A 13952-nucleotide genomic window follows, 5' to 3' on the forward strand; every position below is an offset into this window, starting at 1 on the left:
CCGTTTCACTTCACAGTACTGACAAGCACATGGCAACACTTCCTCAGGATTTAGGTTAATTTTAGGTGATGCTCATTTGCATATAGATGTTAAAATAAGAAAAAGGACAGAAAAAATAGAGCACACATATTGCAGACAGTGTATTGTTTGGAAAAAGGGTGAATAGTTGTTATAGAATCAGTGTAAAATACTCTGCCCAGGTTTTTGTGGCAGTCAAAAATCAAATATATTAAAATAAATTGAGTGTCCTTCACTATTTTATTGTTATGAGGTTTCAAACAAGCAGAGTGAACTACGACCTAGTTCTTGATTTTGATCTACAGGACTACTGTAGGATTTTTCCAGCTGATTGCTTCTCTTCCTTCATTTCTTTCCCTTCTGTTCTGGTTAATTTTCCCACCGAAGAAGAGATGAGAATTCAAAGAGACTTCTCAATGCTGTGGGGAAATGTGCAGATGCTGCAAAACTTCTGTGCACCGGTAACCGTTAATGATCGGAAGCTTTAAGGATTCATTTTGTTGAGAGTCTGAGTTAGAGGACAGTTAAAGAGGTTCTCAGGGTTTGGTGAGAGGGAAAGTATCACTCATTCAGGTGGACTGTGGGGACACTAGGGGCTCTAGTTTCGTAGACCAGGTGTAGACCAACGGGGCGTGTCCAGGTGCATTTTGCATATTTCTTGCACGGCGCAAGTACTCCTCTGTCCCGCCTCCGTCACTCCTGCCGGTGCAATTGGCAAAGAGGGAGGAGAGAGTGGATTTAACACAGCCGAGTCAGATCTTCACCAATCAAATGAGCTCCTCTCCTCACCTTTAAATGCGCAGCGGGCGAGGTGCACTGCAATTTTGTAATTTTATATTTCGACATGGACGAAGGAGACAGCAACCCCAGATGGCCAAACATTTTCCATGAGGAAACTGATGTTTGAATGATAACGCAAACAGAACTCCACAGGCTGATGAAGCAGATGTAGTCTGGGAGGAGGTTACTAGTTGTTAATCAGGTTTTGCCCTGATACAATGAGAACCGTTGCCCAGTAAAAGAAAACACATCCCGGCCCTTTTTCCATTAATAAAGTAGCTCACATTTAGTAACCTATTTAAACCCTGTGTAACAAAGATGAATAGTGTGCACAGACATAAACAAATATCATGCCTAACGGGGATGAAATCAGAAGCATAAAGGACGCATTACAGAGTGAATCTTTTTTCTCTTTTCTTTTGAATTTTCTGAGATGAGAGATGGCGAATATATGCTCACTATCTGGCTGCTTGTGGTTGGCTGAGAGAGATGATTGTTCGTTTTTCGTTTTTAGTTTTTCGTCGTGTTGAGTTAGTTGAGTGAAATTACCACTGCGCCGGCTGTGCTGTGCCACGAAATTAGAGCCTTAGAGCTCAACACTCAGCACAGTAATGGGTTTAGTATAAGAAATCATTTTTTGATAAGTTACTAGATCAGGAGGGAAGAAATAGTTCAATTGTCCCCACTGTACCACTGTACTTGGTACTTAGTCATAATTGACTGCTGGCAGGAGGTGGTGGGTTGCAGCCAATAGCTAAAGCCACACTGGAAGTCTCATTGACAGCCTCTATAGAAAGATCTATTTCCACAGTGTTTACTTGGCAAACATGCTGATTTATTCTTTCTCAATGCATTTAAAGGGCTCTCTAAAACCTACAAGTGATGTTGTATTCAAAAAAGATTTAAAAACCCTTTTAAGGCAGACATCTTCTCCTCTTTTAATGGTGCATTGTTTTATTTAATATAGGGGACATGGCCTTGTTTGTCTGTCTTTGCTTCATCGTCCTCTGTATTTGGCTTCATATCAAACTTGTACGCAATAATTCATTCACAGGTTGGCACAACATATTAATCGGTCTCCCCAAGGCAACGGTTGGTGAAAACTGTTATCAAAGCTGGCAGATCCAAACATATAAATGATAGAGGGTCGTGTCTGCACAGCGCACAACTGCAATGAACGGTTAAAGACGACACACAGAACATATTTAAGGAGCTTTTAAAGTTTGAAGAAGGCTGTCTCTGGGGCATTTTTCTTGATTAGTGTCTCAGCCCGGTGTTTTCATCACTGCTCACTACTGCTGCCAAACTGTCAGTCTGACAACACGGTTATCATTAATCAAGTGATGATTTTTGTCCATATTGTTGGCCCTTAGCTGAGTTCTTAACTCAACAAATACAAATGTTTATTTAGTTCAGTAATGGCCCAAAGAGGTCCATTTATAGATCTGACCTGCAACCCACCTGTGACTCTCAGTTCAAGCCCATCAGTAGCCTCACTACTGTGATGTATGATGAATTATAAAACGGAAAGGTGAAATCCGGCGATCTGATTGGTTGTTAACCGGCTACTATTCTAAAGCCTTATCACAGCGTAAGCTATCACTCCGCGTCAGGCACGTATGACTGGTATGAATGGAAGTTGTTGTCATGTATCCATGACAACGGACTGTTGCAGTGCGTTCAAGGAAACTCGTACTTTGTGTTTTTCCTTCCTGTGAAGTCATACCAGTTCGATCTGGTACGAGTTCACGGGTCGGAAGTTACGAGTGGCCGTTATAGGGAACTTTCACAGACAACAGGACGGTAAAAACACGAGCTACGGGTTACCTGGAACGCTACCAAGTCGTAGTTGTGACTTGAAGCTGTAACTTACGGTTTCAAAAGCCTGCCTTGAACACAGCATTAGCCGAAACGGCCGTGCCACTGATATCTGCTTTAATCAAGTGATGATTTTTGTCCATATTGTTGGCCCTTAGCTGAGTTCTTAACTCAACAAATACAAATGTTTATTTAGTTCAGTAATGGCCCAAAGAGGTCCATTTATAGATCTGACCTGCAACCCACCTGTGACTCTCAGTTCAAGCCCATCAGTAGCCTCACTACTGTGATGTATGATGAAATAACGTTGGTAGTACTTATTGTGAAGTACCTAAACTGCCCTGGCTCCACTTGTCTCCTCAGGCTGTCGTTGACTGGGAACTGAGTATTTTACCAGAGGCACAGGCGTTGCCTCGTTTCCCTCGGCTCTGCTGGATGCAGCGGTCTATTGTTGCCTGAAGTTTGAAGGTGAAGTCAACCTCTGCCACTACTGCTGCTGTCAGCCAGTGGCGGAGTAAACCTGTAGCTCCTGGGGTGGCTGGGCTGTCTATTTGATCACAGTAATGGAGAAAATGTCAGATAAGATGCAGTAAGCACAGGCAGCCATCCCCCTGACACCATGAGGGAGAGCCGCGGGGATGGAGAGAATGACACAAGAATATGAAAAGGGAGACACTGGAGGGCAAGATGAAGGGTAGAGTTAGAGAGGCGTAGATAGAGTAAATGGAAAGACGAATGTTGGATATAAAAGGTAAGGTAGGGGGAGAGTGACAGATCCACACAAAATCTTTTCATCTGCAGCTCCTGTCAAAGAATAACATGCCCTCATTTTGTTCTTTGGTCGTTTTCCAGCTAAGCTGAAGGTTTGCTTCGGTGTTGGGAACAATTTTTTTTTTCTATGCCTCAGAGTACCCTCTAACCACTGGAACAATTTCTCTTTTAACAGATAATGTACATACTTCTCCGATGCGGCAGCCTCACAAAGTAGAAAACTTCACTGCCTTTTTTCATATTTCTTCAAATATTCAAATGGGCTTGACATTTTCACCAAAGCATGATGGCCTCATTTCTGAGACATGCCCACACAACTCGCTCCGCAACATGTTGCCTTTGGGTAGTGCTTAGTTTTGAAGAACAGGAGTAAAAAAAAAAGTGATTTTCAAAAAGTAACTGGAAGTGGAAGGATGGCTGTGTGCCCTCTGGGCTGAGGTTTGGGACGTGAATGACAGGAGTGATCATCTTCTGGCTGTGGACTGCTGGTATGAGTGTGATGGAGGTGGAGAAGCAGTGAGGAAGTTAATGGAGTTAATTTATGTAAACAGCTGCAAAGTTTAGTTGAAGCTTTTACTTCCAGGTTGTGAAGACAAGCAGATTATTATTGAAGACCTAGGAACTATTTTCTGTTTTTTTAAAAAAAGGCATTGTGTGTCGTTTTGGTTCTGCTAGACATTTTTGTTGCAGCAGACGGCAGAAATTAGATTTTTTCGATCAATCATTTTTTCCATAAAGAACGCCTCTTTGATAACTGACAGTTTAGGAAGAGTTATTGATCGTGTCTGCAGCAGCAAAGGCGAAAAATGAGCAGAAAGCAAAATGACAAATTGAATTTATTCATAAAAAAGGCTCCCATCAAACTTTTAAACTAATTTGCAGTTGTTACTCTGATGATTTTGGACTCCTCAGTCAATATCTGTGGACATGACAGACTCTCTAAGACTCTGCTCCTCTCAGTCAGTCAACTGCTGACTTCTGCCAAATTGTCTGCTGCTCTGCAGCCAAGCAAATTATCTTGGCAGCCAAATACATTTATCCTACTTGATTGATTTATGTGACTTTCATTTCCACTTCATATTATATTTCTGTTCACATTATTAGCCTAAGCCTATTACTGTTTTTTATTATTATTTGTTTGTCTCTGATCATTGCTGCTGTGATGAGTTGTGTCCACCTCTGGTTTTAATAAAGTTAATCAATCCTCTCCTCTCTTCAGTCTTTGATGCCACAGGGCTTCTCTGAGTTCATTTTCTCTACTGGACAGTTTGAGTGATCATCATTTTCACAGGTTTGGAGGTAGTTTGAAGCTATATGACAGTGTGTAGTGTGTACATAAGGTTCACAGGTGTAATGATAGTCTGATGCGGTGGTTTGAGAGATTGTTCAATAGCTGAAGTGTCATCAATGTCATCTCCACCATGTCAAGTGTCTTCACCGGCAGACTTTTTGTAGGGTCCTTGAACGAGACATCAACCCAGTCCCATGTCTCATTCATACCACTTCACCTACAGTACACCAAACCTACAACCCCCTGCAACACAGTGGAGAAGAGCAGGGTTAGAAATATTCAAATACTCCCCTACAAAATTAGACATCACTACTATACCATAATGTCACCATACATGCATTGATATATATTAGTATGTATAAGTGGTGGAAAAAAAACAACTAATTCTCTGCTGCTGGACTTAAGTTAAATTTTGGACATCATATGCTGTATCAGACATTAAAATACTGTATATAATGTTTGGCAAATCAGCAATAATGTAATGTCAGGGAATGAAACAAACAGCAGGTAAAAGATTTTTCTGAAAACATTTTTTATAAACAGCAGGGGTTGTGATATGTGGACAAGTATGGAACAGAAAATGGCTGTCGCATTTTAAATCACCGCCGTTGAGTGATTTTGAAGTTTCACTCAGCAGTATTTCCGTAACACTGCAACAATGCCTGCAACAGCGGACCCACAGGGTTGAGTCAGCGGGTTTAATTGCTACTTCAATGATACAAAAGTTCTGCTGCTGGAGTTCAAACTTCTTTGTGTGAACCCTGGATACCTTTTTGCTGTTAAAACAGGTGTTGTGAATGCCTGCATTGAATTTATGTCAACATAATTACATGGTTATTATTGAAGCCCTGAATGTGAAAGGTGGCCAGACAATGTAAATTATCCCAAAGCAGATATTTTAATTACATGGGAGGAAGTTACAATGGAAGTAGAATAAAAAAAAACAATGGAGGGTTTGTACTTTGGAATGAAATTATTCATATGTTTCAAGCTGTTGCGGCACCAAATTTGTGTTTGTGTATTTTGGAAGATATTTAAAGCAGAATGTTGGCGTTGATTGTCGGTTTTGATTGTGATTAACAGTAATCTTCTTAAAGAGCCTCTGACCTTCATTACAATCAGTTTGCAGGATGGATTCATTGTCTGTTTTGATGTCTAATGGTTAAGTAGTTGATGCTTCAATTATAAAGCCAGCCTTTTTCTGTATATGGCAGCTTTTGAAAGTATTGCCTTGTTTCTATATGAACTGGTTTGTGACGCTGACATGGGTTTGTTTTTCATCATTAACTGTTTTTTTTCCCTCATGAAATGTATAATTAAATGAATCTTACAGAATATCTCCTTGTGTGGACTTCAGGCTTCAGCTACTGACAGTTTGTTCTTCTCTTACCCCTGAACAGGTGGACAGCAGGAGGTTTTCCAGGTGTCGAAGCAGGAAGCAAAACTCATCATTGAGAATTATGACCCCTCCAAAGAATACAACTTCAGAATCATTGCTGTCAACAAAGGAAAGGAGAGCAAACCTCTTCAGGCAAAACATGAAGGTAAGAGAACCTAATGTAATTATCTGCTTTCCCTTTCAGGTGAAATCTCACCTCTAGCTCAGTTCCACAGTCTCCATTTTGTTTACATCGCTGTGCGGTGACTTACTTCCTCATCACTCCCTCCATGCCTCTGGCTCAGAAATCACAATAACATCCTGTGCTGAGTGATGCACCATTATTTTCAAATGTTGTTGGAGATGAGAGAGAGAAAAACACCTGGAGAATTTCTCTTTGTGTGCGAGATGCATGCTGACTTCAGAATCAGCAGAAACTCCTGTGTGAGTCTGAGCCGTTGTGATGCGCAGGCTGAAACCGCGTCGAATCACACACGACGGAAAAGCGATGCTGAACCGACTCAAGCTGCTCGTCTGGCTCCAATCACTGATGCCCCAGCGTGTGTTTCCCATCAGCTGTGATTGGCAGAATTCCTGCTGTGACATCACTGATTGGGGTGTGGCCACAGGAGCGACACAGCGGTTTTATGTGACTGAGCGTGTGCACGTTTTCTAATGCCGGCCTCCATCGTTGAGCGATACGTCTGCCGTCTGCCTGGCTGACGTTGTTTAAGCTGTGTGGTCGGTGGAGGATGGAGTCGAAGACGAGCCGAGAGAAGCTGGACAGAATTCAAACGGCGTCGGCGAGAGAAACAACAACAGCAGCAGCACACATCAGTTCCCCGCTGTGGTTTTGAATGCAGAAATATGCCAACTGCATTGTTTACTTTGTTTTAGTCACTGACATTGGGCAACCTGCTGATATTAATTACCATAGTGTGTTTCAGGAAAAACACAAATCCTAGACACAAAGCATTCAAACAGGATTCTTAATGCAGAACTCCACAGGTGTGTCCTCTGGAAATGTCCTCGTGGTGAGGTGGAAAAGTCCTTTGACTCAGCAGTTAGAGAATCACGCTGCTCTTCAAAGCTGAAGAAATGCAGGAACATTACTGTGTCCTCATATTCATGATCTCCTGTGCTCCAATAACACAACATTTGTTGGTGCACTGCTGAATGAAGAAACACTGTCTATGTAGCAGCAAAGTATACAGAATGTTAAAACTCTTCACTGCGTCATTGGCAGTCCACCTGATTCAATAGCAGATGTCGAGGGCGAAACCTCCAAATGATCTTTAATTTTCTGCATAACATCAGTATGGGAGCTGATCAGCTATCAAATAGATACCAGGGTTCAATTGAGTGATTCATTGATTTAAAATTTAATAGATAAAGATTATATATATATGAAAATAATAAATCCACTCATAAGTTTTTACTTTACAATAGTTTATGGTAACACTTTCTGGTTGATAGTGATTAGCAAAGGCTTCTTTATTCTCCCTCACTTTTTCCCATTTTTTTTGATTGACTGTTTGAATATACCACCCGTGTTTAACCCTCTCCTCTCCTCGCCCTTCATTAATGTAGATTTTTGCATCATGTGTTCTCTCCTCCAGCTCAACGATCAGGTGTTCAGTCCCAAAGGAGACAAGACGGCGATGTCACAGAGGAGAACAACGAGATCTCAGAAGGTAAGATCCTCAGCAGGGTAACGAGGCAAAGCAGGTGAACAGAAACACCGAAGAAGACACGGAGAGATTGATGCTTCCGTCTTTTTGCAAGTCTCTGGTCGTCTGGATTCAAGACCTCTCCTGTGTAACAAGAGCAGTGGAAGATTTTTTTAAAAAGAGGTGCTCTTTGAAATGCCATCTCAGGAAGACAACCTGTCATTCTTCAAGAACAACTTTGAAATGGAAAGTAAGGAAAGTGTCCTGTAGCCAAGAACAAGTTTTTCACAAATTTGAGAAGACAGCACCTCTGATTTCTCTGTTCCCAATTCCGTTTTTTTTTTGTTAAGAACAAGTTTTTAAAAGGACCGATCCAGCACCGACTCACGAGGCTATCAATTTTAATAACCTGACCTTTTTTCAACTGTTATTTCAACCAAGAAAAAAGGAGGAACCGCATCACAAAAACAGCTAAATGGAAGCTGAAGAGGCGTCGACCTCTGTCACAAATGGCTGCATTCGCTGCAGGCTGCCGTTTGATTCACCCGGCAAATCAAAGACAGTTCCACCTGTTCCGTCTGTCCTTTTTGGAAACAGCCCTTTCACTATTTTTTTCTGATTACTGTTCTCACACATCTGAAAAAAGATGGAGGCCTACGAATGCAATATCGCCGCACTTGCACAGCGATTATCATCGAGCTACATTCCAGAGAAAATGGAGGGAAAGGAAATGAAATGGTGCGAAAAAGGGAAATCAAGCAAGAGCCTGCAACAATCAGGAAATTAATCGAGAGACAAACGTGGTAAACAAGCCTATTATGATTTTGAAAGTGATTGTAAGTAGCTCACGCTGAGGTGAGCAGTCAGACTCAACGGAGAAAAACAGGAAACAGAGAAACAGCCAGGTAGGTGCTAGGTGTTAGGACATGTCTCTTGACACAATAAATAGATATACCCGCAAGAAATATCTCCATATTTTATATAGCTTTTGTAAAGCTTTAACATATCCTCTTTAATACCATTAAGGTGTTAATTCAGATACTTTATGGGCTGTTTTGAAGAAAACTTTTCAGGCTTTGAAGCTTCAGTACAAGTTACCCCAGACACTTGACTTGTCAACAACTCGTTATGATTTTACCTAATTCTAAGCCGATGTGGTCAAGTGGTTAGGTTTCTTTTTCCCAGTGTAAGTGCTGTGATTCATGAACTATTACTAGATTAAACATCGTTCTGTCAGAACAGCTACTAATAATGAAAGTTGATGTATTGCAAATGATCATTTCTTGGGCTATATGGGATCTTTAGCAGTGGTGGAGGGTTTGGGTCGGTCCTACACTTCTTTACAGCAGCCGTGATGATGTTTCCATTTGTGTTTCTGTCTGTATCAAAACCAGAAAGAATTCAATAAACATGTTTGTTGAAAACGCTCCTGCAGCTTAAATGCAGGATGTTTACCTCAGCGTGTTTTGTTGACAGAAACCTGATGTTTTGTCGTGTTCCTTTGCAGCTTTTGAAACTACGATGTGTGCCTTTGTGTGAGTGGAGCTGTGTTGTGAAGCCCTGAAATGGAGGAATGGTGTTAATGATGGTGCAGATGGGACTTCTGGCAGACGGTTAGCCGCCATCTCAAACCCAAATTACAGCCTCTGCTCTGAAAATCGTCACAATGGGATAAATACTTGACAGTTCAGAATTTTCCCTTCTTTTGGTACAGCTAAATCTACTCATCAATGCATCTCAATCAGCCCTTAGTTTGTCGTCAGGTTTGTAGTCATGTTTGTGTTGCTGCAAGTTTAGATTTCCTTCCGATGAAATTGCACCGTTCAGTTTTTGTCTTTCTTCACAATGCGAAAGAAAAAAAAAAACTCCAATTTCATTTCATCACCTCATCACTTCCCATCCAATTACAGCCAGATTCCTCTAAATGGGGATTTTATTCTTCTTTTAGCAGCAGTCGTCCTTGCCTGGAGAGTTTTGGTGATTTGCTGTTTTGTTTTTTTCTACAGACGGAAGAAAACTTTACAAACCTAGCAGAGAATTTTTTTTGCTTCTGCCTTACGTTATATTATAAGCCTATTTTCAGTTTACTCATGTCCTGGGGTCATTTTAATCCAGTCAAGTTTCATACAATTAACCTATTTTCTCACCTGGCATCTGAGCCGTACAGCTGGTGCTGGAGTGTGAGTCAGCATTTTAAGATTAGATGAAACTTTATTGCTCTCGTGGGAAAATTGAAGAAGATGCAGCAGCAAGGAGATTGGAGATGTGTGTAAAAATGGCGTAGGAGACGTTAAGACACAGGGAAATGTAAAGAATCTGATATCAGGTCGGAATATTTATAGAATAGGATGTTTTTTGTTAGATTAGATTTGAACTCAATCTGATAACCGAATGCTATCCAGTGTATCTGCTAACAACCATTAAAATCAGAAGCTTGTTTGCTGCAGCCTCAAGGAAAGGAACATTCTGTAAGATTTGACTGGTAAAACATCTTAATTAAAGACCCTGCATTGTTTGAATTCATTATTTATGTGGAAGCTGGGGAATATTCAGATACAGATGATGGGTGACAGAATTGAGTGTGCTGACTGTTTCTCTACATCATCAGCAGTTCGGCTGACGATTTTGCAAATATGACAGATCTGATATCAGCAGCTATTTCCTCTGTGGGAACACGGACGGCTCAACAGATGTTTTGAAAAGGGTGCTAAACCTCACCGGCTGTGTTTGCACTCACTGCACAAGATGAATCAAAGAAGGTTGAATGATGGGAAAACGGAGGGAGGAAGGAAGGCGAGCAGAACAGCAAGGGGTCTGATCCAAAACATTGAGATAATTACAGCTAGGACTTCCATAAAAGTCCTTTTTTTCTGTCTCATTACTGCTGCTGGGGTGTTGCAAGATTTCTCCTCTGCCTTAGTCTTTTAACTTTATTTTTGAAAATGTTTATCACTACTAACCAAACTGACAAGTAGATTTTCTGTGAGTTTCTCCGCTTCTTCTTGTTGAGGAAGTATCGTACTACTTTCCTAAAATCAGTAAAAATCTGAAGGAGATTCTATTGTATGATTCAGGCGGCATTGAAATCCAGAGTGAAAATCACCTGCCAGTTTGTTTGTGTTCCCGCTCTGTATACTGCCTCCCTCGCACGCTCTCTCACCTCCACCATCCGTCACTTTTTTCAAGCTGTCTCTTCCAGTTTACCAGAGTTATATATAAATATAAAGAAGTCCAGCAGCAGAAGCTGTCGCTGGAGGAGGCAGGCCATTAGTGGAAGAGTGAGAGCGGGGTCTGACTGGGACCAACATAGTAACAGTTGGTGCTGTTTTTCAAAGATCCCATGGTGCGTCGTGTTTCGTGGCCTCTGCCTTGGCTCTGGCAGGAAGAGCTGCTATTTGGCCAAAGTGTCAGAAAATGCCCAGATTATTCAGCAGAGCGGTGGAAGGAGAGGGGAGAGGAAAAGAGAGAAAGTTGGCTTCAGTTCATATCACGTCTGCTTTAAATCAAATTAAAAAATCTCAATACATTACTCACTGAAGTCTTTGAAAATGTCACAAACCTGAATCTTTTCTATCCATTTTACAGAAATCATAAATTATCACATACAAGAAGCTAAATCGTCAAACGTTTCAACTTTTTTTTTTTTTAAATGTCATGTTTTATTTATATTACATCATTAATTTTCCCTCAGTGGATTTAAAAAACTTTCAAACCTATAACTAATTGCATCATAGCTGAGAGTGCATATTTATATGTACAGCATGTTAGTAACTACAGCCTGTTCCCATGTGTACAAGCACTAATCTGAAGGACTCTGTACTTATGTGCCATCACATTTCTTCAGAGTTTATCAGCTAAACATGGTTGAGCTAAAGCGAATGCTCTGTAGCTCCCCTGCAGAGCTTGCTGAGTGATAAGACAGTATAAACTCTGTTATCTGTTGTTGTATCCTGTGTATTGAGTTTGCTGTTCATCTCTTCAATTTAACGACCGTTAAGACTAAATATCCTGGTAATACTTGGGGGAAATAGTGCAGTCTGGTTTGTCAGATGTTTGTAGCCTTCAGGGCATGAGTACTTTTAAGTTCCTCTAAAATAACCAGCAGACTTGGCTAATGCCAGACTGCATCTCAAACTCATTTGAGATTGAGTATCGGTATTTGGAAGGTATATTCACCCCCAACTTTCAAGAGACATAACCAACGGATATAGATCAAAATCAGAGCGGATGACTAGTGTAGAGTGACGCAAAACCTATCATCAAATGTGCTGGTTGTAGTTTTGCAGGAGCAATGGCTATGTAGTAATGTCATCTAAGGACTTCTGCCGGCATGGCAAAGGAAAGGTGAAAGTGGCTGATGTCTGGAACCACTCCACTCCACCACTCCACCGTTAGTCTGAGGAAGGGTCTTTGAGCCCGAAACGTTACTCCCTTTGGGTGATAATAAATTATTTATTGCTCTGGAGCTTTTTGTTGGTGTGCGGATTTTTCCTTTTTTCATCATGGAACCACTCCACTGACATCATGATAACTGCTCTTTGGTGGCCGCCATGTTGCATGGCAACAAAAGCAGCCAGACGTCGTCAAACCTGACCCCAAACCTGTTTCTGATTGGTTCCCCAGTTTTTGGGCAATTGGAAGTCGACCTCAACGGCTTCTTCTCTGGACGGATATTCGAAGCGAAATGAAATCACTGGCCGTTTCGTCTTGGTTGACCCAGGCTACAGCAGACTTATTCCATGAGAGTTGACGTCCAGTTTATATTTTATCAAATTCTCCTTCTAGGTTTGAGACCAACTTGAAGAACTGATTGTTGTTGCCAGTGATCATTAGGATAAAAATACTCAAGGTGTGTGTTTGTGTACAATACATGCATCCAATTTTTTCCCTGTTAAAAGGGTTTCAGGGAGTTTTTCCTCAGTTGATGTGAGGGTCTAAGGAGAGAGGATGTTGTTATGATGCCATGTAAAGCCCTTTGAGACAAACTGTTTGTAAAAATGGGCTATACAAATAGAATTGCCTTGCCTTGCCATTTAGCAAAAATAATTTGCACTGGTGTTTGTTTGTGTCTGAAGTATTAATATTTGGTGTGTCTCTGTGAGTCACCTGCTATTTTTCCAAGTAGCTCTAACTGGCTGCAGGCTAAAGGGGACAGATGGGAGGGAAGAAGAGCCAAACAGTGATAAAATGCTTTGCCTTTTTTTATGACGCCACCCCGCCACCATATTCTTTACTCATCTCATTGAATCCCCCCGACACACACACACCCACAAACACACAAAAGAAACACCTCAATCGCAACCTCATCATCTGGCTCCTTTTTCATCAGCTCTTCCCTCTCGACTTCTGTCGAGAGCAGTTTTTTTTTCCTCTGTCACTTTTTCCTTTTTTTCAATTTACTTGACTTTAGTTTTTGTTCTCTCAGTTCTCCTTTACTTTTTCCTCTTATTGAAACATTTATGACACTGTATGTATTACTGCATGTGCAAAATATATGGGAATGATACTCTAGACGGGTATAGTTTTCTTTCCTTTTGTTGCCATGATACCAGAATATAAATTCAACACCGGACTCGCCCTTTCAGAATATGAATATGTTCTTTACAGGTATATTTATTGCTTTGTCTCAGCTCTACAGTACAAACAGAGTAGCTGCAGTTCCCAGAGGCAGTCTAGGTAACACTGAGCAGTTCCAAGTGAGAGTTTTGTCACCTATTCTTTTTATCAGACTGTCTACCTCTACCCGCTCTAATCAGTACTGTATGGAGACGTGTGCCTTCTGGAAATGATGAGGATATAAGTTGCTGACCACATTATAATTATTGAACACTTTTCAATCACAGTATTAAATTCAATTTTACACATTCCCCTCAAAGGCAAATTAAAATTTCACTTATCGTGATAAAACTAGCTCCCGTCCTCTTTTCCCTTCGTATTCTGCTCCTCTTCTTTATTTCTCTCTCAATTTTCACTTGCAGCCTCGTCTCGGCACCACTTCTGCACCTTCCCTCCACCTCTCTCTGTCTGCTTTTCCACGCTCATAGCTGACAGTCCGCTCCTTGCCCACACTTGCTGAATACCACAGCTATAGCCTCACAGGCCTGTTCTCGGGCTGCTGCCTCGCTGCTGATCAGGCCTTAAACAGCTGCCTGCATGGCTGTCAGTCTCAGGGTTTGTCAGCTTGTTTGTGTGCTGCTGCTGTTGCTGTTGCTGCTGCTGCTGCTGT

At 41.3% G+C, this 13952-nt stretch overlaps 1 protein-coding gene across 5 annotated transcripts in view; it reads left to right on the forward strand.

The window, feature by feature from the left end:
* The window catches only part of col14a1b (collagen, type XIV, alpha 1b), a 188057-nt gene that overhangs the window by 12452 nt on the left and 161653 nt on the right, over window positions 1–13952 (forward strand). For 3 of the 5 annotated variants that reach the window (XM_085790906.1, XM_085790907.1, XM_085790908.1), the window contains exons 5-6: window positions 6079–6222; window positions 7676–7750. The exons of the other annotated variants lie outside the window; for them this stretch is intronic. In XM_085790906.1, coding sequence (XP_085647032.1) covers window positions 6079–6222; window positions 7676–7750 — 219 coding nt within the window. The remainder of the gene's footprint in view (window positions 1–6078; window positions 6223–7675; window positions 7751–13952) is intronic. 5 annotated transcript variants of the gene reach the window in all.

Source organism: Trachurus japonicus, chromosome 11, assembly GCF_045865225.1.
Source record: "Trachurus japonicus isolate A0001 chromosome 11, Traja_1.0".
Lineage (NCBI taxonomy): Eukaryota > Metazoa > Chordata > Actinopteri > Carangiformes > Carangidae > Trachurus > Trachurus japonicus.